The sequence below is a fragment of the Carassius gibelio genome, chromosome B25, assembly GCF_023724105.1.
Source record: "Carassius gibelio isolate Cgi1373 ecotype wild population from Czech Republic chromosome B25, carGib1.2-hapl.c, whole genome shotgun sequence".
Lineage (NCBI taxonomy): Eukaryota > Metazoa > Chordata > Actinopteri > Cypriniformes > Cyprinidae > Carassius > Carassius gibelio.
The window spans coordinates 16,614,148-16,641,339 of NC_068420.1; the positions used below are offsets into that span (position 1 = coordinate 16,614,148).

General features: G+C 38.0%; 3 protein-coding genes across 6 annotated transcripts; 2 read left to right on the forward strand and 1 right to left on the reverse strand.

Annotated features, from left to right (window-relative positions):
• Positions 1-61: 61 nt before the first annotated feature.
• On the forward strand, positions 62-3,387 carry LOC128014471 (dual oxidase maturation factor 1-like). Its single transcript, XM_052598065.1, has 7 exons — positions 62-435; positions 993-1,050; positions 1,456-1,590; positions 1,686-1,893; positions 2,001-2,215; positions 2,861-3,078; positions 3,317-3,387. Exons 1-7 carry the CDS (start codon positions 289-291, stop codon positions 3,323-3,325), a joined length of 990 nt encoding a protein of 329 aa, XP_052454025.1. The 5' UTR covers positions 62-288; the 3' UTR covers positions 3,326-3,387.
• Positions 3,388-6,530: 3,143 nt separating this feature from the next.
• Positions 6,531-19,629, reverse strand: LOC128013929 (amyloid-beta A4 precursor protein-binding family A member 2-like). Of its 2 annotated transcripts, none has more exons than XM_052597126.1 (12): positions 19,487-19,629; positions 14,640-16,232; positions 13,472-13,531; positions 13,321-13,357; positions 12,401-12,546; positions 12,175-12,261; positions 11,845-12,027; positions 9,905-10,084; positions 8,365-8,577; positions 8,170-8,289; positions 7,911-8,051; positions 6,531-7,727 (listed from the first exon to the last, which is right to left on the reverse strand). In XM_052597126.1, exons 2-12 carry the CDS (start codon positions 16,200-16,202, stop codon positions 7,656-7,658), a joined length of 2,802 nt encoding a protein of 933 aa, XP_052453086.1. In that variant the 5' UTR covers positions 16,203-16,232; positions 19,487-19,629; the 3' UTR covers positions 6,531-7,655. The 2 variants fall into 2 exon arrangements, with proteins under 2 accessions (XP_052453086.1, XP_052453085.1); XM_052597125.1 differs by having other exon boundaries at positions 13,321-13,360.
• Positions 19,630-21,142: 1,513 nt separating this feature from the next.
• On the forward strand, positions 21,143-25,368 carry eif3ja (eukaryotic translation initiation factor 3, subunit Ja). 3 transcript variants are annotated; one of them, XM_052598413.1, is made up of 8 exons: positions 21,185-21,344; positions 21,485-21,573; positions 22,110-22,161; positions 22,508-22,599; positions 22,854-22,968; positions 23,047-23,211; positions 23,297-23,370; positions 24,289-25,368. In XM_052598413.1, exons 1-8 carry the CDS (start codon positions 21,323-21,325, stop codon positions 24,418-24,420), a joined length of 741 nt encoding a protein of 246 aa, XP_052454373.1. In that variant the 5' UTR covers positions 21,185-21,322; the 3' UTR covers positions 24,421-25,368. The 3 variants fall into 3 exon arrangements, with proteins under 3 accessions (XP_052454372.1, XP_052454373.1, XP_052454374.1); XM_052598412.1 differs by having other exon boundaries at positions 21,143-21,344; positions 22,854-23,211; XM_052598414.1 differs by lacking the exon at positions 21,485-21,573 and having other exon boundaries at positions 21,267-21,344.
• The last annotated feature ends 1,824 nt before the right edge of the window (positions 25,369-27,192 follow it).

Below are 27,192 nucleotides of genomic sequence, written 5' to 3' on the forward strand. Positions count from 1 at the left end.
TTCTCAAGCATGAGTTAAATTTCAACAAAACCTAAAACTGTCATTATTTAGCCTCTTCTTACAGTTTCACATCTCACAAAAAAAGTCTGAGAAACTTCCACTGGCTGCCAAAAATCCGCTCGAGTTCGGGTTTCGCTAGACGTATTTAAATACGGGCCCTAAAATTTGGACCCCCTCAAAGTCACTGTATAATTCGCACACTAGACTGTTATCTGCCATCTTCAGGTAACTGAGCCTCTGGCCAACACTGTCCTGCTTTCAGCTATAGTTCTCGCCTGTGGAGGGAAGATGACTTTCTACGATGGCATTTACCCGTTTTACCCGCTACAAAGGAGCCCGTTCATCGTCGACATCAGTCTGCTGGTCGTGATCCTGGTTTTCTCGGTTCTGGCTGTCAGTTTCCTCTTCATTCTTCCGGGAATACGTGGCAAATCGGTGAGTGAGTTGGATCAGTTTGTCTAGAATACCTATACAGCTTCATAAAAAGGATCAATGATAAATAAGAATTTGAGAATCTAACGGTGAAAGCTTTCTAAAAGTATAGTTTAAATACTGTTCAAACGAGTTTGGAAATTTATGAGTCTCAAATTGTGTAACCATCAGGTAAAAGGTGATTCAGTGTAAGCTGAATTGAGTTCTCAAGTACATAATTTCATGTAGCCCTATTTATTTATATTTTCTAACCCTATTTTTTATTTACATTTTTTTTAGGGAAAATACAGATTACATTTCTGTGTTCGTTTTTAAACAGTAAAACTGTAATCTGTACGGTAACACCTTTTAGACTAAAATTTACATATCTGAAGTATTGTTTGTCAATTTAGTTGAAATTTTTGTGCAATGGTTAATTTACAAACCCAGCAAGAAGTCTGGGTTTATATCAGTACTTCATATCAGTCAAATATATAAAAAATAATAATAATTCAATTTGTGCAAAAAAATAACATTGCACGAGAGAAAAGAATGTTAAAATAAAATTTCTTCTTTTTCAGAGACTGTTCTGGATGTTCAGGATAACCATTAGTTTATTTATTGGAACAGTTTTAGTAGGTGAGTATTTCAAGTATTTTTAAATAAGTAAATTAATCGGGAAATCGAGTTGTTGCTAGATATGTTTATATTGGCCTCAAAAATATTCTCCTATTTAACATTCATTTAAAACGTATGAATTAAATTTGCATTAGACAACATACACTGCTTGAGCTTTCCTCAAATTTCACGAATTTTTCAACATTTAATCAAGGTCAAGGTAATTACCAGTGTCTTTCATTAAATTTAAGTGGTTTGGTTTGACATGTTTGTGACGTAATGCAAGTGAGTAAGAGTCTAAAAATTCAATTGGAACAATAGTCATAATTACGCTTTAATTCCAGTTATCTTGTGTTATTATAATAGCTGCTGAACTTGTGTAACATAGCCTACATTTTCATTCCATGATCTTCTTGTCCACTCCAGCATTGAATTTTACTGGAGACTGGGCTGAAGCCAGCGTGAAAGCCAACGCCAGCTACAAATCCTTCAGTAATGCTGTGGTGTCTGCTGAGGTGGGACTTCATGTGGGGCTGTATGGCATAAACATCACACTTAAAGGTAAACCCTACACGTCGTCAATACTTATAGTACAATTTTCAAGATTATTACTCCAATTTAGGTTTCATGGGTTCTCTCAATATCCGTTCCAACAGGTGAACCAGTATCGCAGATAAATGAGACCATTGACTACAATGAGATCTTCAGGTGGTCGAGCAGCGTAGATGAGCAGTACGATGACGCGCTGAAGCGAGGTCTTCCCAACCCCATCCTTTACATCGCAGAGAAGTTCACTCGCAACAGCGCCTGCGGCCTCATCTACCAGTACAGATACTCAGGCCGCTTCGCCTCAGCCAATCTGTGGTAAACCAACACACAGACACCACCTATGTCTTACTGTAGTGTAAAGAAACCCCATCCTATTCAACAAATGCAAACAAGCTAAAGTACAGAATGGCCTTCTCCCACAGGACGGCTTTTTGCTGCTGGCTCGTGGCCAATATCCTCTTCTTAATGCCTGTCATCCTCTACGCCGGGTACATGATGATAGCCACGGCCGCTTTCATCTTCTTCTCCATGGCTTCCTTCTCAACTATATTCAATGTGATCCCATGTGACTTCAGTATAGGTGCAGAGTCCTTAAAGACAGATTACAGCCATTCCTTCTGGATCGCTTTGGCTACAGGTAAATGATTCTTACAGGAAAGGGCGCCACTCTCAACTATAGGAAAACTATAGGAAAAGATATCAATGTAATCTGTGGTGCCAATACTTTTGGCAAACCATATTAGTTATACAGGTCTTTAAAGAACCATTTTTATTTTCAGTCCGAGGAACCTTTTTGTGCAATATTTACTTTTAAATATAAAGGTTCTTTACTGGCATCTGAGGTTCCATAAAGAACCTTTAACATCCACTGAAGCTTTCAATTCCACAGAAGATTCTTTATACTGGAAAAAGGTTCTTTAGATTATTCAAATGTTCTTCACACTAAGAAAAATGGATCTTTTAGGAACTGTTCACAGCAAGGTTCTTTCGGGAATCCAAAATGGTTCTTCTGTTGGATCCCTTTAAAAACCCCATTTTGGAACCTTTATTTTAAGAGTAAGAATATTCCAGATTTTCAAAAAATAAAAGTTCCAGAATTTTCACAGTGATGTCATAGAACAACCCAAAGAACCTTTATGTGGTCAGTTCTTTGAAGATCCATTTTGTGATGAACATAATCTGAAGAACCTTCTTCCACTATAAAGAACCTTTTGTGCAAAGGTTCTTCATGGACCCATCAATGCCAATGAAGATTTTTTGTGTGTTTGGTGATTATTTTCAGGTTTGCTGTGCACTGTGATTGGTTTGGTGGTGGTGCTACTGGATTGTCTGTTTCCTGCGAGGATGAGGGAGGTGTTCAGTGTGGGCGGGGACAACGAGGATGACGAATGCCACACTGGTGAAGGCTACCTCAACTCAGGCTTTCTAGAGGGAGTGATCTATGATGACGACACACAGACGGGAAATGTCTCCATGTCTCAGCAGATCACTACATTAACAGTACGTTTAAAAGCACAAAGAAATGCACTGCAGTAACATTATGAGAATAGAAAAAAAGATTTGGTCATTTACGCACCATCGTGTTGTTCCAAACCTGTATGAGTTTCTTTCTTCAATGGAACACAAAAGGAAATGTTTTCCATGCAATAATAGCATATTACTATTTACACTAAAATCGTGCAATGAAGTGTTTTAAAATTCATTTTTTTGATTAATTTTTTCCCCCCATTTTTTACAGAGACTTTGACGGGTGGTTTGATGTCATCTACAACTACTACTTGAAAACTTTCAGACTGAATTGCTGGGAGCTGTCATGATCCTGCCCTCGTGTCCTTGATTTTTCCTAGTCTTGAGGCAGGATCATGACAGACCCTTGTTTTGTGTACAAGCGCATGGCCTTGTCTTTGGGCCATGTGCTTGTGTTGTCTCGTTCCCTTGCCCCGCCCCCCTTGTTATCCTAGTCGTGTCGTGATTGTCCTATCTGTAACACCTGTCGTGTCTTAATTGTTCCCCCTATTTAGATCTCCTAGTGTGCTCTGTCCTGCGTCGGTTCATTGTGTTTCTCAGATGTGTTCTACTTATGTGATCGTGTGTGAGATTGTGCTGTACCCTCTGAAGTCCTTGTATTACCGTGAGTGTTTGTAGTTAGTGTCAAGAGTTTGTTTGTCTTATCAATCCTGCCCTGTTAAGTTGTTTAGTTCCTGCCCTAGCTGTTGTTTTCCCCCTCGTGGGTTTTGTTTTCCCCTTTTTGTATTTAATAAACCCTTTGTGTTGAGAATCCCTGTCTGCACCTGAGTTCCTCCCTTACCAATACCTGACAGGATGAACCGACCACAAGGGAACTCAGCAGACAGGAGGCAATACTGGATGTTGTCAGCCAGCAAGCGAGATTGTTTTGAGGGCTCTCGCCTTGTGGTGTTCCGGGGGACCAGGGGAGGTCGTTCCGGAGCGAGCGGGCGAGAGGAGGAGCCCCAGAGGTCCCCACCTACCCAGCTGCCAACGGTTCCAGAGGGTCGTATCCTGGCCGTGGCCACTCTGGGGGATCAGGCACATCCCTCACCGAGTCCTGAGGTGCCTCCCACACCCGTCGGTCTCCCCGGGAAGTGAGGGAGACGGTTATCGTGGGAGTCTGCCTCGGAATCGTCGGAGTCAGCCCTGCCAGAGACCGAACTCCCCCAACCCGCCTCTGACCCAGCTGTGGTCTCTGCACCGCGCCCAAGGAGGAAGAGGAGGAAGAGGGGGCCTGCCGGTCCTGTGACCCCGTTTCCTCCCGTGCCAGCAGCGGAGAGCGCTGGCGTGCCCGTGCCAGCAGCGGAGAGCGCTGGCGTGCCCGTGCCAGCAGCGGAGAGCGCTGGCGTGCCCGTGCCAGCAGCGGTGGGCGTGCCCGTGCCAGCAGCGGAGAGCGCTGGCGTGCCCGACCCAGCAGCGGTGAGCTTGCCCGAGCCAGCAGCGGAGAGCGCTGGCGCGCCCGAGCCAGCAGCAGTGAGCGTGCCCGAGTCAGCAGCGGTGAGCGCTAGCGTGCCCGAGCCGGGAAAGAAAGCTGTATGCAAGTCGGCAGTCGTGAGAGCGGAGGAGAGAGCCGCGGCCGACTCTGCAGCAAAGACTCTTGTACAGTCGGTTTCATCTCATAAGGAGATGCCAATTGTCCTAGCTGCTAAAGCATTTTCTGATTATTTGTCCCGTCTTGTCCAAATTTTAGAAATCCCCGTCAGTCCTGTCTTGTCCCCTGACCCTGCCCCCAGAAGTCCCAAATGTCCAGCCGTTGTCTCCCCGTGTCCCGTAGATGTTGTCCCCCCGTGTCCCGTAGATGTTGTCCCCCCGTGTCCCGTAGATGTTGTCTCCCCGTGTCCAGCCGTGGTCTCCCCGTGTCCTGTTGATGTGGCCCCGTGTCCTGTGGTCCCCCCGTGTCCAGTAGATGTCGTCTCCCCGCGTCCCGTAAGTGTTGTCCCGCGTCCCTTGTCTGGTCCTGTCATGTCCCCTGTCAGTTGTCCCGAGACCCCTCCCCGTCCCTCACCACCCAGACCTGCCCGTACCCCCCGTCGTCAGCCTTCGTCCTGTCCTCCTAGGATTCCTACCCCTCCCACCCGCCCTGGTCTGTCCCCCATGAACTTTGTGGTCCCGCCCCCTCCCCTTCCCTGTTTGTTTTTTTTATGTCACCCTAACCCTGCCATTGTGTTTTCATGTTTGCCTTTGTTATTATTAGTCATGTCTTGTTGGTTTGTGTCTGTGTCCCAGTCTGTCATGTCAGTCATGTCCCGTGTTTGATGTTCCCTTGAGGAGCGTCTGGAAGCCGCTCCTTAAGGGAGGGGTTCTGTCATGATCCTGCCCTCGTGTCCTTGATTTTTCCTAGTCTTGAGGCAGGATCATGACAGACCCTTGTTTTGTGTACAAGCGCATGGCCTTGTCTTTGGGCCATGTGCTTGTGTTGTCTCGTTCCCTTGCCCCGCCCCCCTTGTTATCCTAGTCGTGTCGTGATTGTCCTATCTGTAACACCTGTCGTGTCTTAATTGTTCCCCCTATTTAGATCTCCTAGTGTGCTCTGTCCTGCGTCGGTTCATTGTGTTTCTCAGATGTGTTCTACTTATGTGATCGTGTGTGAGATTGTGCTGTACCCTCTGAAGTCCTTGTATTACCGTGAGTGTTTGTAGTTAGTGTCAAGAGTTTGTTTGTCTTATCAATCCTGCCCTGTTAAGTTGTTTAGTTCCTGCCCTAGCTGTTGTTTTCCCCCTCGTGGGTTTTGTTTTCCCCTTTTTGTATTTAATAAACCCTTTGTGTTGAGAATCCCTGTCTGCACCTGAGTTCCTCCCTTACCAATACCTGACAGGAGCATCTGTACATAGAACTGTTACTGATCCAGCTGTTCTATACAAACTGTATATTCATATGTATATATGTACATAACACGACAAAATAACATACAAATTCTACAATGTGTCTGTTTTCATTATTTCCGTTCCAGTTCTTTTTAGTCAAATGAGATAACATTTGGCAATACCACGACTAAGTTCATATCCACATGAGCATAATTCGTTACATTTAAAATATAGACTGCATAGGCTTGTTTCAATGTGTGAGCTATCTGAATATGGTTAAGTTCATTATTAATTATTATAAAATAATTAATATACAAATAATTCATATGCACACACACACATCATTAGCAAAAAAAAAATTACAAATGAAAAATAAAACCATAAAAATATTTTCATTACTTGAAATAAACATGAATTTAAATCTAAATGAAAAAGCTTAAATTGAAGTTATATGACAGTTACTTTTTACTATTTTAATTTAAACCTGTATAAACTAATTTATATTGATGATATGAACTATATATATATATATATATACACATAGATCCGTAACGTCTGAGATGCAGATAGGGATTCATTCATGAGATAAAATTCATCCATTCATTAAAATCATGCATATAAACATCATTGCGGCTCAGGTTTTCAGATGAATATTTTCAGATATATTTTCAGTCTTCAGATCCAGCATGCTGAACTAGTAATCTACAGAAATAGTTCATTCACAGTGTACAGCACCCATTTATCACAGAGACACTGAAGACAGCCAGATCAACTAAAATGCAGTCTATTCAGCAAATGGAACAGATATCTTTGGATTTTAGCATGCTTTAGTCCATTTGTACATTTTTGAGTGTGAAATGAGTATTGTTAAAAATGTAATCTATTGATAATGCCCTACTTTACTGATTTAGTGTACTTTAGTGCAGTCACTTGGTATTTTTAATGTAAAAGTATTTTGTTAATTAAGAAAAAAAAAAAAAAGCTTAACCCAAAGGCATTTAACATACAGTACAGACCAAAAATTTGGACACACCTTCTCATTCAAAGAGTTTAATTTATTTTAATGACTATGAAAATTGTAGATTCACACCGAAGGCATCAAAACTATGAATTAACACATGTGGAATTATATACATAACAAAAAAGTGTGAAACAACTGAAAATATGTCATATTGTAGGTTCTTCTTTTGCTTTGATTACTGCTTTGCACACTCTTGGCTTCAAGAAGTAGTCACCTGAAATGGTCTTCCAACAGTCTTGAAGAAGTTCCCCGAGAGATGCTTAGCACTTGCTGGCTCTTTTGCCTTCTGTCTGCGGTCCAGCTCACCCCTAAACCATCTCGATTGGGTTCAGGTCCGATGACTGTGGAGGCCAGGTCATCTGGCGCAGCACCCCATCACTCTCCTTCTTGGTCAAATAGCCCTTGATGCCTTCAGTGTGACTCTACAATTTTCATGAAAATAAAGAAAACTCTTTGAATGAGAAGGTGTGTCCAAACTTTTGGTCTGTACTGTATATACAAGCTAATAAGTCAGGCATGGAAGACTGTACGTGTGTAACTGCATTAAAAAGCAAGTGACATCGCTCCTTTGATCAGGTCATTAAGTGGCTAGGTTTTCTCTGTGTTTATGTTCGCACTCTTTCTAATGATCTTTACATGCAGTCTACAGCAAGACAGAGCTCTGCAACATTTTCCAGCTTTTCTTCGGAGGAAGCTGTAAACCTTGGTTTTAGCTGCAGGACAAGTCCCAGTTTTATGATTCCTCATATGTACACCGGAGTCTCTTGACCAGTTAACAACCTGAACATGACGGCAGGCATAGTTTTCATTTTAATCTGTTGGGAAAAAAAAGAAAGACACATTCATGACAGTAATACATAACATCATAAAAATAATGAATTGCAAAAAATGTGAAAAAGGATGATGACTCCGTGTGCTTTACAATAACAGATTGCAGAGGCTGAACTATTACTAATATCCAATCACAACACACTATATATAAATATTTAATGCAGTACCTCTCCTACAGATACTGAAAGGGCGTGGACGATTTTCTCATGCGCCATCGCCACCACACTCTGTCCGTTTATCTCAATTATTCTGTGTCCGACTCGCACTCCGCCCCGCTCCGCAATACCTCCACGCATCAGACTACAGATCTGCAATTCAGCATTGAAATAAGTCATGAGCGAGTCAAGAACTCCCCTAACACATCAGCTGATCAGATGAGCAGAGTTACTGGAATGAGAAAGACATCCCTTTCTATGTGTCACTTACTATGCCGTTCTGAACGCTGAAGCCCAGCTGGTATTGCAGGTCGGGTCTCTTTATGAGGACAGTGGTAACAGGTGGGCAGCTCACGACACTTAGTTTCACCTGAACGTGGTTCTTCAGGCCCTGGAACACACAAGTAATGTGACGAATGCACTTAGCAGCTCGTGGTGTTGAAGACATGCTTGGATGTGTGCAGACCTTGATGATGCCCTGACAGGTGGCGAGCGGCAGGCCCACCAGACTGGTGTCGTTGACCGCCATGAGCTGGTCGCCCACATTGAGTCTGCCGGAGCGGGCGGCAGGGCCGTTGTTCAGCATGCAGGCCAGGATGACGGTGGGCAGGATGGAGCCCCAGCCCGACTCCACGATCACCACACCCAGCACCTCGCCCTTCTGCTTCTCTAGCCGAACCTGAGCGCCAAAAACATGATTCAAAACAGAGGAAGGATCCATTAATGACTACAAAGTAAAGAAAGAACGTATAGAAGTCGGAAAAGTTTGTTCCACTTATGAAATGAATATGTGGTGTCAGTTGTTAATTGCTGTTGGAAGTATGATTTTAATGCCACAAAGATGTTGCATGAAGCAACTGCATGTGTGTAAGTAAGTAGTGAATAATCAGTATTCACTGCAGTCAATTAATCGGTTGGTATTCAGCCATTATGAGACTATAATCACCATCAGCATCGGTTATCATCAACAACAGCAGAAAACCAAGCTTGTTTTTGCACATTTTGGTTTGCATATATTTAAACAAATTAATGAATCTTTAAGAGCATTAGTAAATACAGTGAAAATAAAATACATTTAGGACTAATGATAAATAACATTACTTATTTTTTTAAATGTGTATATATATATATATATAATATATTAACCTAATTTATATAAAATAATTGGAAATAATATAATTATAAATAATTGCATATAAAAATACATTCATATTTTATAAGTATATTCAATTAAATAATACAGTTCAATTGTTAATATTTATTTATATAATTATTATGATTACATATTCATATACTTAATATATTAATATAATTTATGTTAATAATTGATACATTTAGAAATAATATAAACATTACATATAAAAATAAATGAATATAACATGTCAATATATTAAATATATTACAAAATTCATTCATACTTTAGAAATATATGAAAAATATATTCAAATAAATACAATAAATATATTTATCTTTTTTATATTTTCATAAATTAATGTAAAATAAAATTTCATAATGAGAAAATATAACAAACTACCTATGTAATTTTTACTGTTATTGTATCATTATTATTACCATATATTTACATATATTAAAAAACTATTTATATAATTATATTATATATACACACATACATATGGAGTATATATAAAACGATTGAACAGATAAAGTGTATGTGTTTACATAAATACATACATTTATGCTTTAATTGATCAAATGTTATACCTGTTTAATATGTTATATATATATATATATATATATATATATATATATATATATATATATATATATATATATATATATATATATATAACATATTAATTATGTGTATTATATTTTCTACCACCATCAGCACTAATAAGACTGATCGACCACCAAACAGGACAGTGAAGTCATAGGAAAACATAAGGAAATACTGGGAGAATGGGATCTGGAGAAGAGAGGAGCATCACAACACAACTGACTATAATTTACAGCTGCTGGGATGAAGTTTCCAGTGCTGGATTCACCTCTTTACAGTTTTCAGAGTTGGAGAAATGGATGAGGTCGTCATTATACATCTCCTGCGTGCTCAGGATATCGCTGTAGTCTTTCTGGCTGAGGTCCTTGGGATTGATCCCATTGGCTCGGAGGAACTCTTGGTAGGCCATGCTGAACGCCTGACCGATGGACTGTGCGATGAGCTGGGCCTGTGAGGGAGGAGAGAGAGGCCAAGCACTCAGAGACAGGAGGACACTTGACCACGTGATGACATCTCAGAGCCAGAGAGTGCTTGAGTCAAATCGAGAGGGCGGAAAAAAGTCCAAACATGCAGTTACATCAGCACAACATGAACACAGCCAAGAACAAATGAGTTATGAGCTCCAAAGCCACAAGGAATCTGCCTGTGATTCACACATGACTTACGCATGCATGTCTGTTTAGTCATTATTTGGGCTAATTTCATGATTTCAGCTTCCAAAAATAGTGTTTGTTTAACCTGTTAAATGTCACTCACGTTTTTGAAGATAGACTTGAATGTGTATGATACAAACCTACATTTTTATAATTCATGACTGAAAACATTTTGTAACATGATTTTGATGTGCCATTTACATGGTAATGCAATGTCTGATTTTAAAATGGGTTTTAAAGGATGAATTTTGAGATTTTATGTTTTCAAGTGATATATAACTTCTGATGATTTCTAAAATGTGATAGAGAAAAAGGCAACGAGGAAGTTTTTTTTTTTAAAACAAAGGTCAAAGCTCCTTTTGTAATGTAGATTTCTGAGGGTGCACTCTTGTCATCAATTAATCTATTACTTTTCCTACATAATGTTTAACAAAAGATATTGGTAAAATATATATTTGGGAGTCTTAGACCTTTCCAACGATATATAGTTTGTCAAGTTTAGATTAAATTTGATTGTAATACAGTATAGTCAACGTAGGCGTCCAGTATACGGGACGGGGTGACATTTAACAGGTTAAATGTTGAATATGGAATATTAAATATTCACTCAGTCATTATTTAGGATAATAGTGTGTTTCTTTATTGAATACTGATGGCAAAGATTTCTAATTGGATATTGAATAGTATACATTTACTTCGTTTTTACCTAATTTGATAATGCTTTCGGCATAGAGTTTGTTTATTAACTATTTATGATAAATATTTATTTATTACATTCTATTGTATATTATTTAGTAATTATTTAGGCTAATTTGATCACTTCAGATACCAATAAAAGTGATTGTTTATTAAATATGAAGGTTAACTACATCGTACTGAACATTCAATTGAATTTTGTTATTTGGACATGCTTAGTTTTTACTCATTGTTAATATTCAATCTTTTCTATTAAATATTATATTTTTCTTCATTAATAATTTAGGCGAATTAATTCATGCTTTCAGCTATGGACAAGATTTGTAAAAAAAAAAATATGAAATGCTAATATTGAATATTTTCCACTGAATATTAAATATTATGTAGATTATTTAGATCATTATTTGATAATGATTTCTGCTACCAGTAAGAGTGATTTATTAAATATTAATAGTAAATATTGGTTACTGAATACTAAATATTATGTTTTATTTATTTATTATTATTTAGGCTAATGTTATAATGCTTTCAGTTACCAAAATATTTTTAAACATAGCTTATTCGATATTAAATATTACATGTTTATTTATGCAATATTTAGGCTATTTTGTTCATTCCTTCCACTAACAGTAAAAGTGTGGTACTCTCCATACTTAAATCTAGATTTATTATGATTTTTGATTGTTAGATTAAATGCATTTCTGTGCTACTTGTGTGAAAAAACTTGCAACTGCAAAATAATTAAAGTTTACTGAACTGTTTTCTGATAATAAAAATGCTTGAATCTTTTCACAAAAGGTGAATTCATGCTAATCATTATTCACTGGATTCCTTATTTTGGAGAAAAGAGCAGCCTCACATCCTCTGATTCAAAGACGTAGCACATCATGCGGTACTGCTTCCGGCTTTCTGTGCCCAGGCCTGGATCTGTGCAGTCGAGCGAGGAGGCGTTGGACAGACGCCTGCGAGCCATCAGGACCACCACCTCACCGATGTCTGCGATGTATGAGATGGTGCGCAGGGCGCTATCCATCAGCGTCTCCTGCGAACACCAGTCAGCCAATGAAAAGTCAGCAAGTGACAATTCTGCAACTTGTTCGTTAATGCAAATCCTGTTCTTTTTAATAGTGGGAATTGTCTTTTTATGGATGGTGAAGTGGAAAGCCACAGAAAGATCTAGGCTACCAACCTGTGTGTCAGCATTGAGCACCTTGATGGCCTTGGTTGAGATGAACAAGTCGATCTCTGTTGAACTCTGAGCTTCACCCTCTGTAGACTGAAGAAGATGGTTTCACAAAGGTTACAGTGTCATCTCATGGACTGAGAGGGAACTTCTGACACCATTAAACCATGAAGCACACATTTACAAGAGCCTTACCAAGGCAGCAGACATACGTTTGTGTGGAGAATCTTACCTTAACGCAGTCCACAGCTTCCTGCGCTTGCTTCATGCGAACGCTTTTGGATGGGTTTCTGTCGGAGAGCAGTTGGGTCGAGCCAAGGTAGTTTGCGGCAAAGATGATACCATTGATGAGGTCTTCTGGCTCACAGGGACCAGGGACTGAAAACAAATGCAAAAGCGTGGATTTACAACAACTTATAAACAGGTTCGGGGAGAAAGCTAGTGTAATTTAATTACAAAGTAAATGTAACTGGAATCCATTATGTGTATGTGTAATTAAATTCCAGTTGTTTATAAAAAATATTAAAAGAGGATTACATCTGAATATACACACACACAGACACACACGCACGCACACACACACACACACACGCACACACACACACACACACACACACACACACACACACACACAGCTCTTGTACACCAGTGTTTCACAATTTAGTACACAGAATAGAAATCATGTTTATTTGGTATTATTTCCTTATTTCCCATTTTGTTTAGTGTATATATTTTTTTTAGATTAACAGTTTTTTCAAAGGATTTTTTAGATGATCAAGTCTAATTTTGTGCTGGCTGTGCTTTAAAATTAAATTATTATAACCTTAATTCAAGTGATAGAGGATTCTGAGAGTCTGACAGTAATTGGTGTCTGACATTTGGTTTAAATGTTTGAAAATGATTAACAGAAACGTAATCAAAAAATGTAATCAGTTACATTACTTTATTAAAGTAATTCAAATAGTTACGCTACTTATTGCATTTTAAATAGGGTAACTTGTAATCTGTAAAACCTTCCCAAAACTGCTTAAAAATCACCTTAGTTTAAACAAATAGTCTAAACTTGACTCTAATATCAATACTGTACCAATAATCAACAAACAAACCGATGCATTGTTCAAATCCTTGGTGTTTAAATAAAACTGAACTTACTATCCACAAAGCTTGGGAAAGAGGGATTTCTCTGGGCCTGCTGAAAAGCAAAACAGCATTTAAGTTACAGATTATGTTACAGGTTACAGCTTGTCCCATGGGACGTATTCCACTGTTATGGTTCAGTATATCACTACTGTAGGTTACTTGCCGGTCTCTTTTGTCCGGATGGTGGCCCTGTACTACTTTCCTCTGAACTACTCGGAGAAACCTGTAGAAACATTGAAACAGATATATTTTGATTATAGGTTCACTTATATTTGACTTAGAGGTAAGACATGTTTTTGTTGAAAACACAGGACTGAAACACAGTTACAATTTCCCAACATTTGAAAGTTTACATGTGGATATACTTGGAAATATTGACGTTTATAAATGAATGCATTTTGAGGAGTATACATATAAGCAGGAACTCAATTTTTAGGTAATGTATCACAAACTTCGTGCCCCTGTATACAACCATTAGCTAACACTTGACAATAATTGTGAAGTACACAACACTATTTATACACTTATTAATCTAAAACACATAGTTTACATTCTGAATTTGCACATAATATACCTGTACATACAAAATTGTCTATTGATAGATACCTGTACATACAACTGTCAATCTGTATATTGTTATTCCCTATTCACTTGTTCTATTTTTATTATTTGTTATCTGTGTTTTGTCTTGTCACTGTCATTCTGTTGCACCATGGAAGCTTTTTTCACAAAAACAAATTGCTCATATGTATAAACATACCCGGCAATAAAGCTCATTCTGATTCTGATTATAAATTAGAATAAATATCATAAGCATAAATATCTTCAAACTTTAGAAACAAATGGCTAAGGGATTGTACATAAAAAAGCAAAGTTGTGTTGTTTTCCCAATAACCACTTTCCCGCTCTTTATTGAACCACTTTTCGGAGGCTTAAAGCATGAATCTGGTTTATTATTTAGGACAAATCTTCAAATCTGACTGGCCACTTGTTCAGGCTGTTTCCTTCGCTTGTGGCCCATACAGGCTCCAGCATCTCTGCAACCCTACAGAGGACAAGCAGTTTGTGGATATGGATAGAAATCTTCAAATCTCCATCTCAAGTCTGATGCTTGTCTCTGTAAGGAGCCAGACCACTAGTAGAAATCTGGCGCGATGTTGTCAGGAGTCTCCAAATAAGTCAAGAACATGCTGTTTGATCGACATGCAAAGAGATCACTCCCTCATTTTGAGTTAAAATATGGCTCAATCAAGAATAAATGCTACCACAGTAACAAGGGTCCATTCATATGGATCCAATCATTTTGGAAGCAAATACTTCTGCACAGTTACCTGTTCTTGATTAGGCCTTGTCTTCTCCGTTTCAACAGGTTTGGCCAAGTCTTTATGTAGCTGTTTGTCTGGGGATTGTACAGGAGTATTAACATGGGCTCTGGATTGGCTGTTTCTCCTGTCTGATGATGTTGAAGAGGTCCTGGAATAGTTAGGAGCCTCTTTCCCATTACTGGTCTGATCAGGAACACCTTTGTTACTCCCTGAGCTGTTTGGAGCAATTCTGAGTTTGGTCTTGACTTCGTTCTCAATCTGCTCTTCCTCAACATCCCCAATGCTCTTTCTCTCTTTTCCACCCTTTGGTTTGTGACTACAAACGCGATGTTCCTGCCCTCTATTTTTGCTGTCACCAGGACTTTTACTTTGCTCGAGTGAAAGTTTCCCATCTCCGTCCCTGTCGTCCTCTCTGGAGTATTTTAGCAAATGTCTTTTTTTCCAAATGCCTCTATCCTCTGGATCTGCGAATTTAGCTTTATTGCTGACCCCGCTCCCGTCCTGGTAAGCAGTGTCTCTTTTGTGTACTCTCTCCGACTGATGTCCTCTATATCTGAAACTTTGTCTAGAGTTTCCTCTACTTTCTCTGACCACAGGGACATCACAATCTTTTGGACAGTCGCTAGCACACTCTTCCCGAACCCTTTCTATTCGATCCCTATGAGGACAACTTGACCCTGGAGGGACATCCCTTGGGTTTTTGGGGATGTCTTGATTTCTTCTATAGTTGGTAACTGCATCAGTTTCTTGCCCCACTTTAGCAGAATTGGACTCTTGAGGACGACTCCTGGCATCTCTGGGAAAGTCGTCAGTACCGTTCCTTGGGATCTCATTGTTGTTCAACTCCACTTCTTTCCCTTTGTAGTGAAAAACAACAACATTGTCTTCTTCTTCACTGTCCTCTTCTTCTGCCTCTTCCTCTGTCTCTTCTTCATCCTCCTCGTCCTCAGCCATAGGGGCTTGTACGAAGGTTGTCTCCGTGATAGGCTCTGGACGCTTGTAGACCGTTGTTGTTGCGTCTTGCTGCAGAACCTTGTAAAAGCCCTCTGTATGTTCCCAAGCCTCCACCGGTTTAAGGCTCTCCTGGACATCCCGAGACGTGCCAGGACTCTCAGCCCCATCCGCACCTTCATGGCAGTCCATTCCTTCCATGTAGCTTTCATCTTCAGGACAACAGTGGACATAGTAGGTCATCCTGTCCGCTTCGGTTTGCAGTTCCTCATCTTCCCCGTAATCATGTTCCTCTTCTTCTTCTTCTTCTTCTTCTTCACCAGATACAACATTATCATACTCGGACAGTGAGTCTTCCTCCATGCTGTCCTGCTGAAGATGGCTTTGGCCTTGGATAGAGTCATCCTCAGACCCATCACTTAGACAGTACCTAGCTGGCACAGGAGAGGGTTGTTTGATGTCTAGTTTTTCTTGTCCAAGTTCTTCAGGAACCGGATCAACTCCATCTCCAGAGAGCTTTTCACTTCCCTCAGCCGCAGTGCTAGAGGCTGACGGGATGAGCTCTGAAACAATGGCTCTGGTCCCCGGTCTTCTCCTGAGAGCCATGACAGGCTTCATCAGCCCCACAGAAGTGGGATTCTGTCAGCCCTGAAACAAGAAGTTCAAAATTTAAGTAAAAAGTGCCAAATGTAATTACAATGGTTTTGGTGAGTAAGCCTATTTAATTACTTGGTGGGTAACTTGCTGACTTTATAAGCAACTGTTTAAAGTTTAACTGATGTAATCAATATGTCATTGATCTGATCGAGTCATCTATAAAGAAATACAGAGAAGTCACTTTCAAACCAAACAGCTTTCTGTTGGTCTTTTTTAACCAACTTAAACCTGTTGTTAAAAATGCATCGGAAAATCTTTTGTTCTCACATGACATTCCTGATTGCTGTAGACACCAATTGAAATATTTTGGTTGTAAATATTCGCTGAACAAGGGTCAATGCAGGAAAATTATCTGCCAAATAATCATAAGGACAGGAACATAGGCCTGTATAATAAACACAATGTAAAATACAGTTTCATGACTAGTAAATTGTACATTTTCTACATTTGACAGGTCCAAAAGTTAATTTTGGACTAAACAAATACTAAACAAATGTGCAACATGTACCAATAGTCTGATAGAGATAAAATAATTCTAAAAGATGTATGCATCCAATATATCCAACCACAGACCATACGCATTGGAATAAAGTGTGCTAATATCCTAAAACTGATTACACAGCATCAGTCTATATGCAATTTACACCTACACCTTTACTTTGTACTAGTTCCTGAGCTGTATTAAAACCTCTGAGGAACCTCATCTGAATCAAGTGCAGTATACCACAGCATCAGGGAGACAGATGTGCACAATTTAGCAGGTGTATCAGCAGGAAACATGCTGATATTTTCCTGCACTACAGGGATTACTCACTATTAATGAGAGGCATCAGATTCCCAGTGGAAATACGGCCTCCTTCTTTTGATTTTTTCTTCAACCACAGATGGACTGATATTTTTAGTTTGAAATCTTAATTATTAACAAGGTTTTATTTATTTCAGGAAAAAAACAGGTGATCTGGGCAACACTTAGTGTATCTACAAAAGGCCCAAAGAGCTGCATGAGGGCAGTCGAACTTGAAAAAAAACTTTTAAGCAGGGCTTAAGTGTCCAAATACTTTTGTATGGCATCGAATTACTAAATATTTAAGCATGGAGATTCAGGAATAGCAGTACATTATTTTTCAACTGTTGTTAAAATCAGTTCGCTAATCTATCTGCATTTAAACTGGTTTATATAAAGTTGCTAAATATATGTAATCTTATTCCTCATAAATTAGCCAACTCAAAGTTTGCATCTTCAGAGAAACTGTGGAAATTGGCCCAGACCTTATAAGAAAAAAAAAAACAGCAAAAAAAACAAACAAAAAACAAGCAAGCCTAAGCTGAAAATGTGGTCTTGGTCGAAGCATGTAATCGAACACATTAGTATCGCTATTAGATCAGCAAGCAACTTCTAATTGGCTGATATACCTGTCTTCCTCAATGCTCCTTTATGTTCAGTGACTATCAATACATTTGCAGAGGGTTTTTTCACTTGGTCTAGAGCTTTCTTATTTAGCAATGCAGAAGCATGTCTTTATTTCCCTTTATGTGCAGGCGCTCATTTAATCAAACAGTTTTGAAATAAGCAAATTCCAGAATCTGAATGCACTGAAACTTAGATTTAAACAGATGATGTTCCTTAATGTCACTTGAACTACAAGCAGGATTCCCACATCTTATAAATGTCAATGACATTTCCAGATCTTCACACACATTTTGAACAATGTATTTCTATGTTTTTTCTAGTTTTTATAAACTTTTTTAACCCATCCATCATAAGGACAAAATTCATATTGTCCTCAAATTGAGCAATATCTAACTATAATATTTTAGATATTAAATGTTAGAGCTGAACATAACATGAAAATATATAATCGCCATGACTTTCTAAGATTAGGTGCAAAACTTTTCCAAGCCTAGAAACCATATATTTAAAATAACATCTCCATATTTCCCATGACTTTTTGCTCAGATGTAAACTGTAAATAACTGGTTAAAAGAAACAGACGGTTAAAAGACTGGTTGATAAAAGGACAATACGAGGATGTGCTCACTGCTCACATGTGACAAAGAACATGGCCTGGTAAAGGACAATTACACAAAAGCAGAATCTGTCAGACTAAAACTTTAAAGGTGCAAGTACAACCTCAAGACCTGCGGGGAGTTGCTGTCTCATCTAAATGTAAATGCTTTTGTCTGGACACTTCCCTACTGAAAAAGTCTAAGCTAGTATAAGAACTACAGCTTTGTTGGCCTTAACTGGTTTGAACTGGTCTCAGTCCTGAACAAGTTGGTGTTGAGCTGTATTTGTTGTGTATTTGTTGGTCAGCAAGCTGGTCTCTCTGAGTCTAACCAGTGTGGCCAAAACCATATAAGTGTAAAAGAAATCATGGCTGTTTGGTCAGAAAGCAACTCAGGTTTATCTAAATGTATATGTAACCCTGGACCACAGTCATAGCACATGTATATTTGTAGCAATAACCAACAATACAATGTATAGGTATTTTCCTTTTATGCCAGAAATCATTAGGGTAATACATAAAATCATGTTCAATTAAGATATTTTGCTAATTTATTAAATTAAGTAAATACATTTTTGTTTAGTAATATGCATTGCTAAGAACTTAATTTAAACAACTTTCTCAATATATATATATTTTTTTTGCACCCTCAGATTCCAGATTTTCTAATAGTTGTATCTCGGCCAAATATTGTCACATCCTAACAAACCATACATCAATGGAAAGCTCGTTTACTCAGCTTTCATAATATATACCTAAATCTAGAAAAATTGACCCTTGGCTGGTTTTGTGGTCCAGGCTCACATTTGTAAAGCCATTGGCCTATTTTTAATTTAAGATATTAATTTTAAACATCTTTAAAAGTTTCTAAATAGGCCTAATTTCAAGCGGTTCTGACGTCACAGTCCATTCTTCCAGTGATCTCGAGACTGAATTACTGCATCATTCATCGACCCGGACACCTCACAGCCCAAATGAATCACAAACACTGCTCCAAATGCCCCAAATAATCTTGTTTCTGCACATAACGTTATAAGAAACGTTTGCTCAGAGAATAGGAAGATACGTCGCTGTTTCACAAGACGAATAAAACCTGCACTCACTCACAACGACAATAACGTGGCGATGAGCATTAGCATGATGTGTATCTTTTTTTAGTGCAGTTAATAATAAACTGACTCCAATAGAAACGGCTAACATATATGCTACTTTACCGACGATAAACGAACAAGTGCTTACCAGAGCCAGTTTGGCGTTGCTCAGCCAAATAAATATTGGTCGTTGTTCTGCTCAGACATTTAGAGAGCCAATGTTAGGACATGTCTTTGATGAAGCACAGATGCTGTATACACACACACACACACACACCCTCAGCATCCCGGGACAGCGAGGCGCTTATCGGGTTTTTTAAAGAGACAGTCAAACATCACAACAACGAGTACTAGCCAATGAATCATTTATATTATTCCTCAACTTCAAAAACGTTTAATCGCTATAACAGCAGATACCATGTCTAATGTCAGTAAAACAATAATACAAAAGACAATTGTCTTGATCAAACAGTGACTGTTAAATAGGAAGTGAAATGTAATTGTGTGCATACTACATCTGTATGTAACGTTATACTGCATACATTATAAATCATATAGTGTGTAGTATGCAAAACAATAACATCCCGGCTGTTTTGCAACCTTATAGCCTTAGCCTATATAGTGCACTATTCAAGGGGACAGCCATTTGTGTGTAGTGGACATAATGTGCACTCATTCAATCCCATAATTCACCTCAATAATGAGTGCAGCTAAAGGCTACTCATGTATGCGCCAGGACGAATTAATTTCTGCGTCTTTGCAAAAGATGCAATCTTCTAGCACGCTTTGTTTCTGATTCCACTCACTTACTGTCATACAGTATCACTCATTCATATTAGTGGACTAATGTAAGAAGGTGGTTTCACATACAGTTGTTTCATGTTATAACACGAATGTTCTGTATAAATATGAAATAAGCTAGTTTGGGGTGATATCATGTAAATTGATTAATATAATGTCATGTTATTAAGGTAAACCACAATGCTGAAATTTATTCAGTGCAACCCACACAGTACATGGGTATTTTTTAGCTAGTACTAGCCAATGAGTGTAAAGTACATTGGTTGCAGGGTTGCCAGTTTTCACAATAAAACTAGCCCGAAACTAAGGCATTTCAAGGGGGTCTCCCAATTAATAATCGCATTGCAGGGGCTAAATATCACGTTACTTGGGTGGCTTCAAACTGCAGACATAAAAAACAACCTGTGGTTAAAGTAGCCCAATTCTTGGCAACACTCTTTATTGCAGTGTATTATAGGATTGAATATGGAATGATTGCTTTCATGTTATGGTTTTGTACTCTACTACAATGGCTGTTCCTTCAAAGAGTGAACTTGAGTGTACAGACAGGGATTTTGGAGCGTGCATGATTTCCTACTTGTTAAAGTGCGATCAAATTTATGAGATTTTGATGAAAATTAATGGGTAAAGAGGTCTGTTGTCTGTTGTTAATATATAAAGCACAGCTCAAAAGTTACTTTCAAACCAAACCACTTTCTGTTAGTACACATGGCGAATTCACATGACCAGCTGAACCCAATGTAAAACCTGTAATGAAATCTTTCACCTTGATGCTAAATTACAGACCTCACCTAAGATTAATATGATTAGCCTACTAGTTGGTTAGGGAGAGGGACATTGCAGTAAGAATTTGATTGGACAAAATCATCTCAGTGCAGGATGAGTCATCAAAATGTTGGACCATTTTCTAGAAGAATAAAAAAAAACGTTAAATGAATATACTAAAAGATACTTTTGTTAATGTTTATAATACGTTAGCATCCACAAGCTAACACACGTGGGCTAAAAGTCACTCAAATCTAATAATATTTAAGAGCATTATTATTCATATTACACGATTTATTCACTTTAAGAGCCAGGGCTCGCATGTATGTGACTGTGGGCCTTTATTTTGAAATGTGTGGAAGTGTTGGTGCCGTGTGTTGAGCTTCACCCCTTCATTCTCCTCAGAGACTCCGACATCATGGCGGACGCCGATGACTGGGGTGAGAAATACACTAAAATCGACCATTATTTTTATTTTCCGACCCTACGATTTTCTATTAACATGATTCATCTATTCAGCCGTCATCTTGAATCACGGCTGTCAGCAAGTAATCTGTGTAAACGCGCTGTTATTGTCCAGATGCTGATAGTTTCGACCCCGAGGAGCCCATCAAAAAGGCGGCAGTTCATGACAAATGGGAGGGCGAGGATGAAGACGACGACGTCAAAGTTAGTAGCGAACGCTTTATTCGTCTTTCGCCAATCCAAATTAGCATTTATTTATTTTATAGTTGATGAAGTCTCTCATCTTTCGAGAATTTACGTTTAGCTAACTCTAGCTAGCTGCGCTTGCTAACTCAAGAGTGTCAAACCGTATGGTCAAAACATGGAGGTGATGAGTTTTAGCCTGTAATGTGCTCAGTTAGTTATTAGCATAGGCGTACACCTACTGTCGTAAGTCAGGGAATGAAATCATAGCGATTATGTTAATTCCACGCTAAAGCCATGTCTTTAACATCGTAATAGCGTGTAGTCAGTGACTAATTTACTGTAAGTAACTTGGCCTTTTCAAAGCAAAATATGACTGCCATCTGTTGCTCATCTCAAACTATCTCACTGTCTCAAAGTAGATTGTTTTCAAAATATTAGGACAGATTGACTTTCTAACTGTGAAATTAATGATTTCCAGTGCATCTTTTATCTTGATGCTACCTATCATCGTGAAAATGTTTTAATTTGTGGTTTGAAATTCATTTTCCATGTAGGATAATTGGGATGATGATGAAGAGGAAGAAAAGGAGGAGGAAAAGAAATCAGGTATATATCGTTGTATGAAATGCTTTGAAATGTTTTGGTTTTCCCCCAAAATATATTTTTTCCTACGTTAATTAGAGTAATCAACATTTGAAATGGATCCAAAAAAAAGTTTTGGTTTAAGGACAACTTTGCTGGAAGGTTTTGATCCACTGCAAATGTTGACTAGTGTATTTTTTTTATTTAATTTTTTGTATGAGGCTATAAAAACATCATGCACAAGTATGTGCATGCTTGAAAATGATGCACATATTCACATACACATAAATTCACATTCTTCAAAGCAGTTATTTATAAAGTTGCAATATTAAACTGTGAGGTTTATCAGTGTTTTTGTTTTCATATACAGAGGCCAAACCTACAGAAAAGAAGAAACTCAGCGAGAAAATAAAAGAAAAGGAAAATTTACAAAGAAAAAAACAAGAGGAGCTCCTTAAACAAGTGAGTTCGGACATTGCAATATTTAATTTGACCTATTTCTCAGTTAAGTAATGCTGAATGTTTTCTAAGTTGTTAAATATTTTGTCAAAAGCATTGTTTTATTTAACGCATTTTGTAACTGTCATATTTTGTATTGTTTTAAACACACAATACCGTTCAAAAGTTTGAGGCAAGTAAAACAAATTTGTATTTATTTAATAGTAGTGTAAGCGTGATAAAAGGGTATAACAAGACTCACTAATTTGTTTCAATAGTTAGAGGAGTCGGAAGACAGCACAGAACTCACACCAGAAGAAGAGCTGGCAGAAAAACTTCGAGTAAAAAAACTACAGGAGGATTCAGACTTGGAACTAGCAAAAGAAGCATTCGGTAAGTGCTTCTGTTCATCCATGTCCACATTTGTGCTCATTATTGGCCCTGATCATTCACTTATACTCTTATTTGTAGGTGTAGTATCAAATAATGTTACAGGAATTGATGCCATGAGTCCCTCTACAAAAGAAGACTTCACAGAGTTTGAGCGGTTGCTAAAAGAAAAGATTTCTTCTTATGAGAAGTCAATACACTATTCCAGCTTTTTAGAGACACTGTTTAGGGACCTGTGTCTTTCATGTAAGCATATTTCATTTTTTAAAGTTCTTCTGTCATTCACTTTGTGATTTATGTATTAGTTTGACATTTTGTGTCTGTCTTGCAGTGGAAGTTGAGGACTTTAAGAAAATTAGCACCTCGCTAACAGTGTTACTGAGTGAAAAGCAGAGGCAAGAAAAGGTATGAAATTCCATTTTTAGGGGATCCTCCATCCTTTGGGCATCTAAAATGTAGATGAGTTTGTTTCTTCATCTGAACAAATTTGGAGAACTTAAGCATTTCATCACTTGCTCTCCAATGGATGCTCTGCAGTGAATGGGTGCCGTCAGAATCGGAGTCCAAACAGCTGATAAAAGCATCACAATAATCCACACCACTCCAGCTCATCAGTTTATGTCTTGTGAAGTGAAAATCTGCGTGTTTGTGTGAAACACACATCATTATGACCTTTTTAATTTAGAACCATTGCTTCTGGCTAAAATGTAAGTGCTGTATTCATAATGTTTCTTTTTCTAGAAATATGCACAGATCGAGCATCGTTTACAAGCAAAAACCGCTCTAAACAAATATGTGCATGGATTTTGTTGTGACTTTCTCACTGGAGGAATCGTTATTATGAATTATGACTCATATTTTAACCAGAAGCATCAGTTTCAAAGTGAACAACAGCTTAATAATGGAGTTTTTTATTTATGTATTTATAAACGTGCAGTTTTTCTCTTCATAAGATGTTAACTGATGAGCTTGAGTGGTTTATTGTGATGTTTTTATCATCAGTTTAGGCTCTCATTCTGACGGCACCCATTCACTGCAGAGCATCCACTGGTGAGCAAGTGATGCAATGCTACATTCCTCTAAATCTGTTCTAAATTCATCTACATCTTGGGTGGCCTGAGGATGAACACATTTTTTAGCAAATGTTCATTTTTGAGTAAAAATAGCAAACGATTACTAGCTTTTTTTTTCTCAATGTTTTATTTTTTTTTATTGTTGAATTCTCCTATTTTGTTCACAATATGTACCATTTGTATTGTCTAATTGTAATTATTATTATTATGGTCCTAAATATATATATTTTCTTATATTTCTTATCAATAGGCAAACAAAGGTAAAAAGAAAAAGAAGGGAGTTTTACCCGGAGGAGGTTTAAAAGCCACAAAGAGAGATGATCTGGCAGACTACGGGGAGTTCGACGGCGGTTATGCACAAGACTACGAGGATTTCATGTGACCAAGGCTTAACCCATTGCTATTGTTTGCTGATTGCTGAAGCACACACTTTAACAGCATGACCTTACCCCCCAGTCAGGCCCACGCTAGACAACTCTGAACCCGTCCCACACACTCTCCCCTCAAGAGGTTCATGCAGAGAATCAGTTCACTGCGCCATTTTTCTCTGGTCTGTGAACTTCGGTATAATAAACCCAATTAAAAACGGGGTCCTTCTCACAAATGTGAATCTGCAGCTTCGATTAATCGTCACGGTCCAGGCAACAAAGAGTGTTATTGTTCGGTGACTGATATTTCTTGGAAATAAATGACATTCTATGCAAATTTCAGTCCGGATTGATCTGTCGTTGGATCGGCTTTGGCTGGTATACTTTTGCCACCAGACCGATTAACTCGACCTGTACAGCCTGAAGTGGTGATATGGTTTATAAATCATGTTTTCAATCAGACGTTACATTTTTTTTTGTTCATAGATGATGGTGAGCTCATTTATTTAGATAAGTAAATCTAAAGTAGCGTATTAAATATAAGCATAATGCTTTGAAAATAACTCCTTTATGTTTGTAGTTCGTAATGCATTCTACGACCAAAAGTATCACTCTAAATGAACCATTGTGAAGACACATTGCAGCGTTATTAGGATTACCTCAATTTTTGCAGAGCGAAATATGCGAATATTTACAAACATAACTCATGTTTTCAATGCAGCACATTATGCCGTTACTCATTTGACCTCAGTCATGCCAGTAATGAATGAGTGTGTTCTCACGTGATCTGCTGATGTATAAGGGACTGGTTGTTGACGTAGGGTTGTTTCAAGTGTCGTTTGGCTTTCCATTATCTCGACATCTTGCAGTGATAGACAAAGAGACTTGCGATCAGCGAAGCCGATGATAGGACTCCGCACTGTTTTATAAAGATCTAATTTAATAAAAGTTGATTAAAATCACTTGTTTGTCTTTTGCTTTTTATATAATTTTATATATATATTTATATTATATAAATGTTTTTTCGATTTGATTAATAGGGACAGTTCAGCCAGAAATGAAAAGTAATCATGTAGTCACCCTTAATTTGTTACAAACCTAAATGAGTTTCTTCTATTGAGTACAAAATTTATTTGTAAGAATGTGGGTAACAAAAGAGTTGATGGAAAATCATTGACTTCTGTAGTTTTAATTTTTTTTCCCCCATACAATGGAACTCAATGGCTACCTTCAACTGGTGAGTAAATAATGACAGATTTATTATTATTATTTTTTTCAAACAGATCTCATTGTGGACGATTCATCCATTTGTCTTTTTTTCTCTCCCTACTTCTAATTATTATTTTTTAACAATAAAGACTTTACTGCAGGACTTCAATCATTTTGTTAACTTAACAGTTCCACCAGGTTTTCTTGAGACTTTTTCATGATTATTTGTGACCTAAAAAAAAAAAATAATTTGCCATGGCTTTAAAAAAAAGAAATAAACAATTACAGTGATATTTTTGGCATCCCCCCCCCCCATTCTGCATAAAAACCAGAGTAAATTATGGCTGCTTTGACCTCTTTCCATAGCATCAAAGTATACAATAACAGATGCTGTGTAAATGCATTTATGCCACCTCTGAGCAGCATTAAATAGTTTGTGTAAATAAAAAGAAAGCACTTGTATGCTATCTTTTTGGTGTAAATTTGGCATAATTATGGATAGTGACAATAATAGATAAACAATTTTATTAGTTTTACATTTTTTTAGCAAACATTTTCACCCCTCAGTTTTGTCAGAAAATTGCTTAAAAAATACAAAAAATGCTATCTGCTGTGTGTGACAAATTAAGTGTTTGACCACATTTATTGCCTTAATTTAACATTTATTGAATTCTGTTTATGACGTGGTTCAAAAATAAGAGAGCTTGGCGAAATTAGCCAAAATGGAAAGGCATGCGGGAAGCGAAGCAAAAGGGCACATTTTTACTATTATAAATTATTACAATATTTAAATATCTATATATATATATACATATACATGTTTTTTTTAATTTATACAAAAAAAATCTACTCTTTGCAAGAATTTATCACTGTCATATAATTCACAATAAGAAGGTAAATAGGGTCATCTTTTATTGTACTTTACATTAAAAAAATTATGTAAAATGTTAAAATTATACTAAATGTTACCTTCTAATATTTTATCTACTGTAGATGTTCATTAAGTATAAACCGGTCAAGGGTATGACCTTTGAGACAGTTTGAAGAGCCATACTGTTCAGAAAACTATAAGCCAGACTGAAAGCAGCGTTTTATTGCGTACCTGCTTATGAAAAAGTCCCACACAGGTTTTCTCAGATAACCTGCCAGTGTCCTAATCTTGTGCTCGTTGCTCGCGGCCGATTATCTCAATCACACTGTGAATTACACCCAGTGCTATTGATCACGTGACCTTCGCACAAAGGGTCCAGTCTTCTTCACTTGGTCCAACTTATTGGTTTTCGGACTAAAAGAAAACAACAGAGCGATTGTAAAGATAAGACTTGGGGATAATTGACAGCAAATCCAGACTCAAACATAACACCCAATCATCCATTGGATGTGAAGAAGGGCGGAGGTTTGTTTGGGTGAAGTTGAATGATTTCTTTGAGTGTGAGTGAAAGTAAAATGTGGTCTTGGGTTGTATAAAAGGCGACCCATCTTAGTAACGTGAAGTGCAGCCATGAGTCCATGCGTCTTCTATATTTTGGTGATTCTGTTGCTGTAATGGCTGTGGAGATGTCCACCTTGGAGGGCAA

Coding starts and splice junctions, on each gene's coding strand:
- LOC128014471 (XM_052598065.1), top strand. CDS start 289: ATGACTTTCTACGATGGCATTTACCCGTTTTACCCGCTACAAAGGAGC. Junction 1,051..1,455: donor TATTGGAACAGTTTTAGTAG/GTGAGTATTTCA, acceptor TGTCCACTCCAG/CATTGAATTTTACTGGAGAC. Junction 2,216..2,860: donor CTGGATCGCTTTGGCTACAG/GTAAATGATTCT, acceptor GATTATTTTCAG/GTTTGCTGTGCACTGTGATT.
- LOC128013929 (XM_052597125.1), bottom strand. CDS start 16,202: ATGAAGCCTGTCATGGCTCTCAGGAGAAGACCGGGGACCAGAGCCATT. Junction 12,547..13,320: donor TTTCCCAAGCTTTGTGGATA/GTAAGTTCAGTT, acceptor ATTTGTTTTCAG/TCCCTGGTCCCTGTGAGCCA. Junction 10,085..11,844: donor ACGTCTTTGAATCAGAGGAT/GTGAGGCTGCTC, acceptor CCTCCCTCACAG/GCCCAGCTCATCGCACAGTC.
- eif3ja (XM_052598412.1), top strand. CDS start 21,323: ATGGCGGACGCCGATGACTGGG. Junction 21,574..22,109: donor ATGAAGACGACGACGTCAAA/GTTAGTAGCGAA, acceptor TTTTCCATGTAG/GATAATTGGGATGATGATGA. Junction 22,162..22,507: donor GGAGGAGGAAAAGAAATCAG/GTATATATCGTT, acceptor TTTCATATACAG/AGGCCAAACCTACAGAAAAG.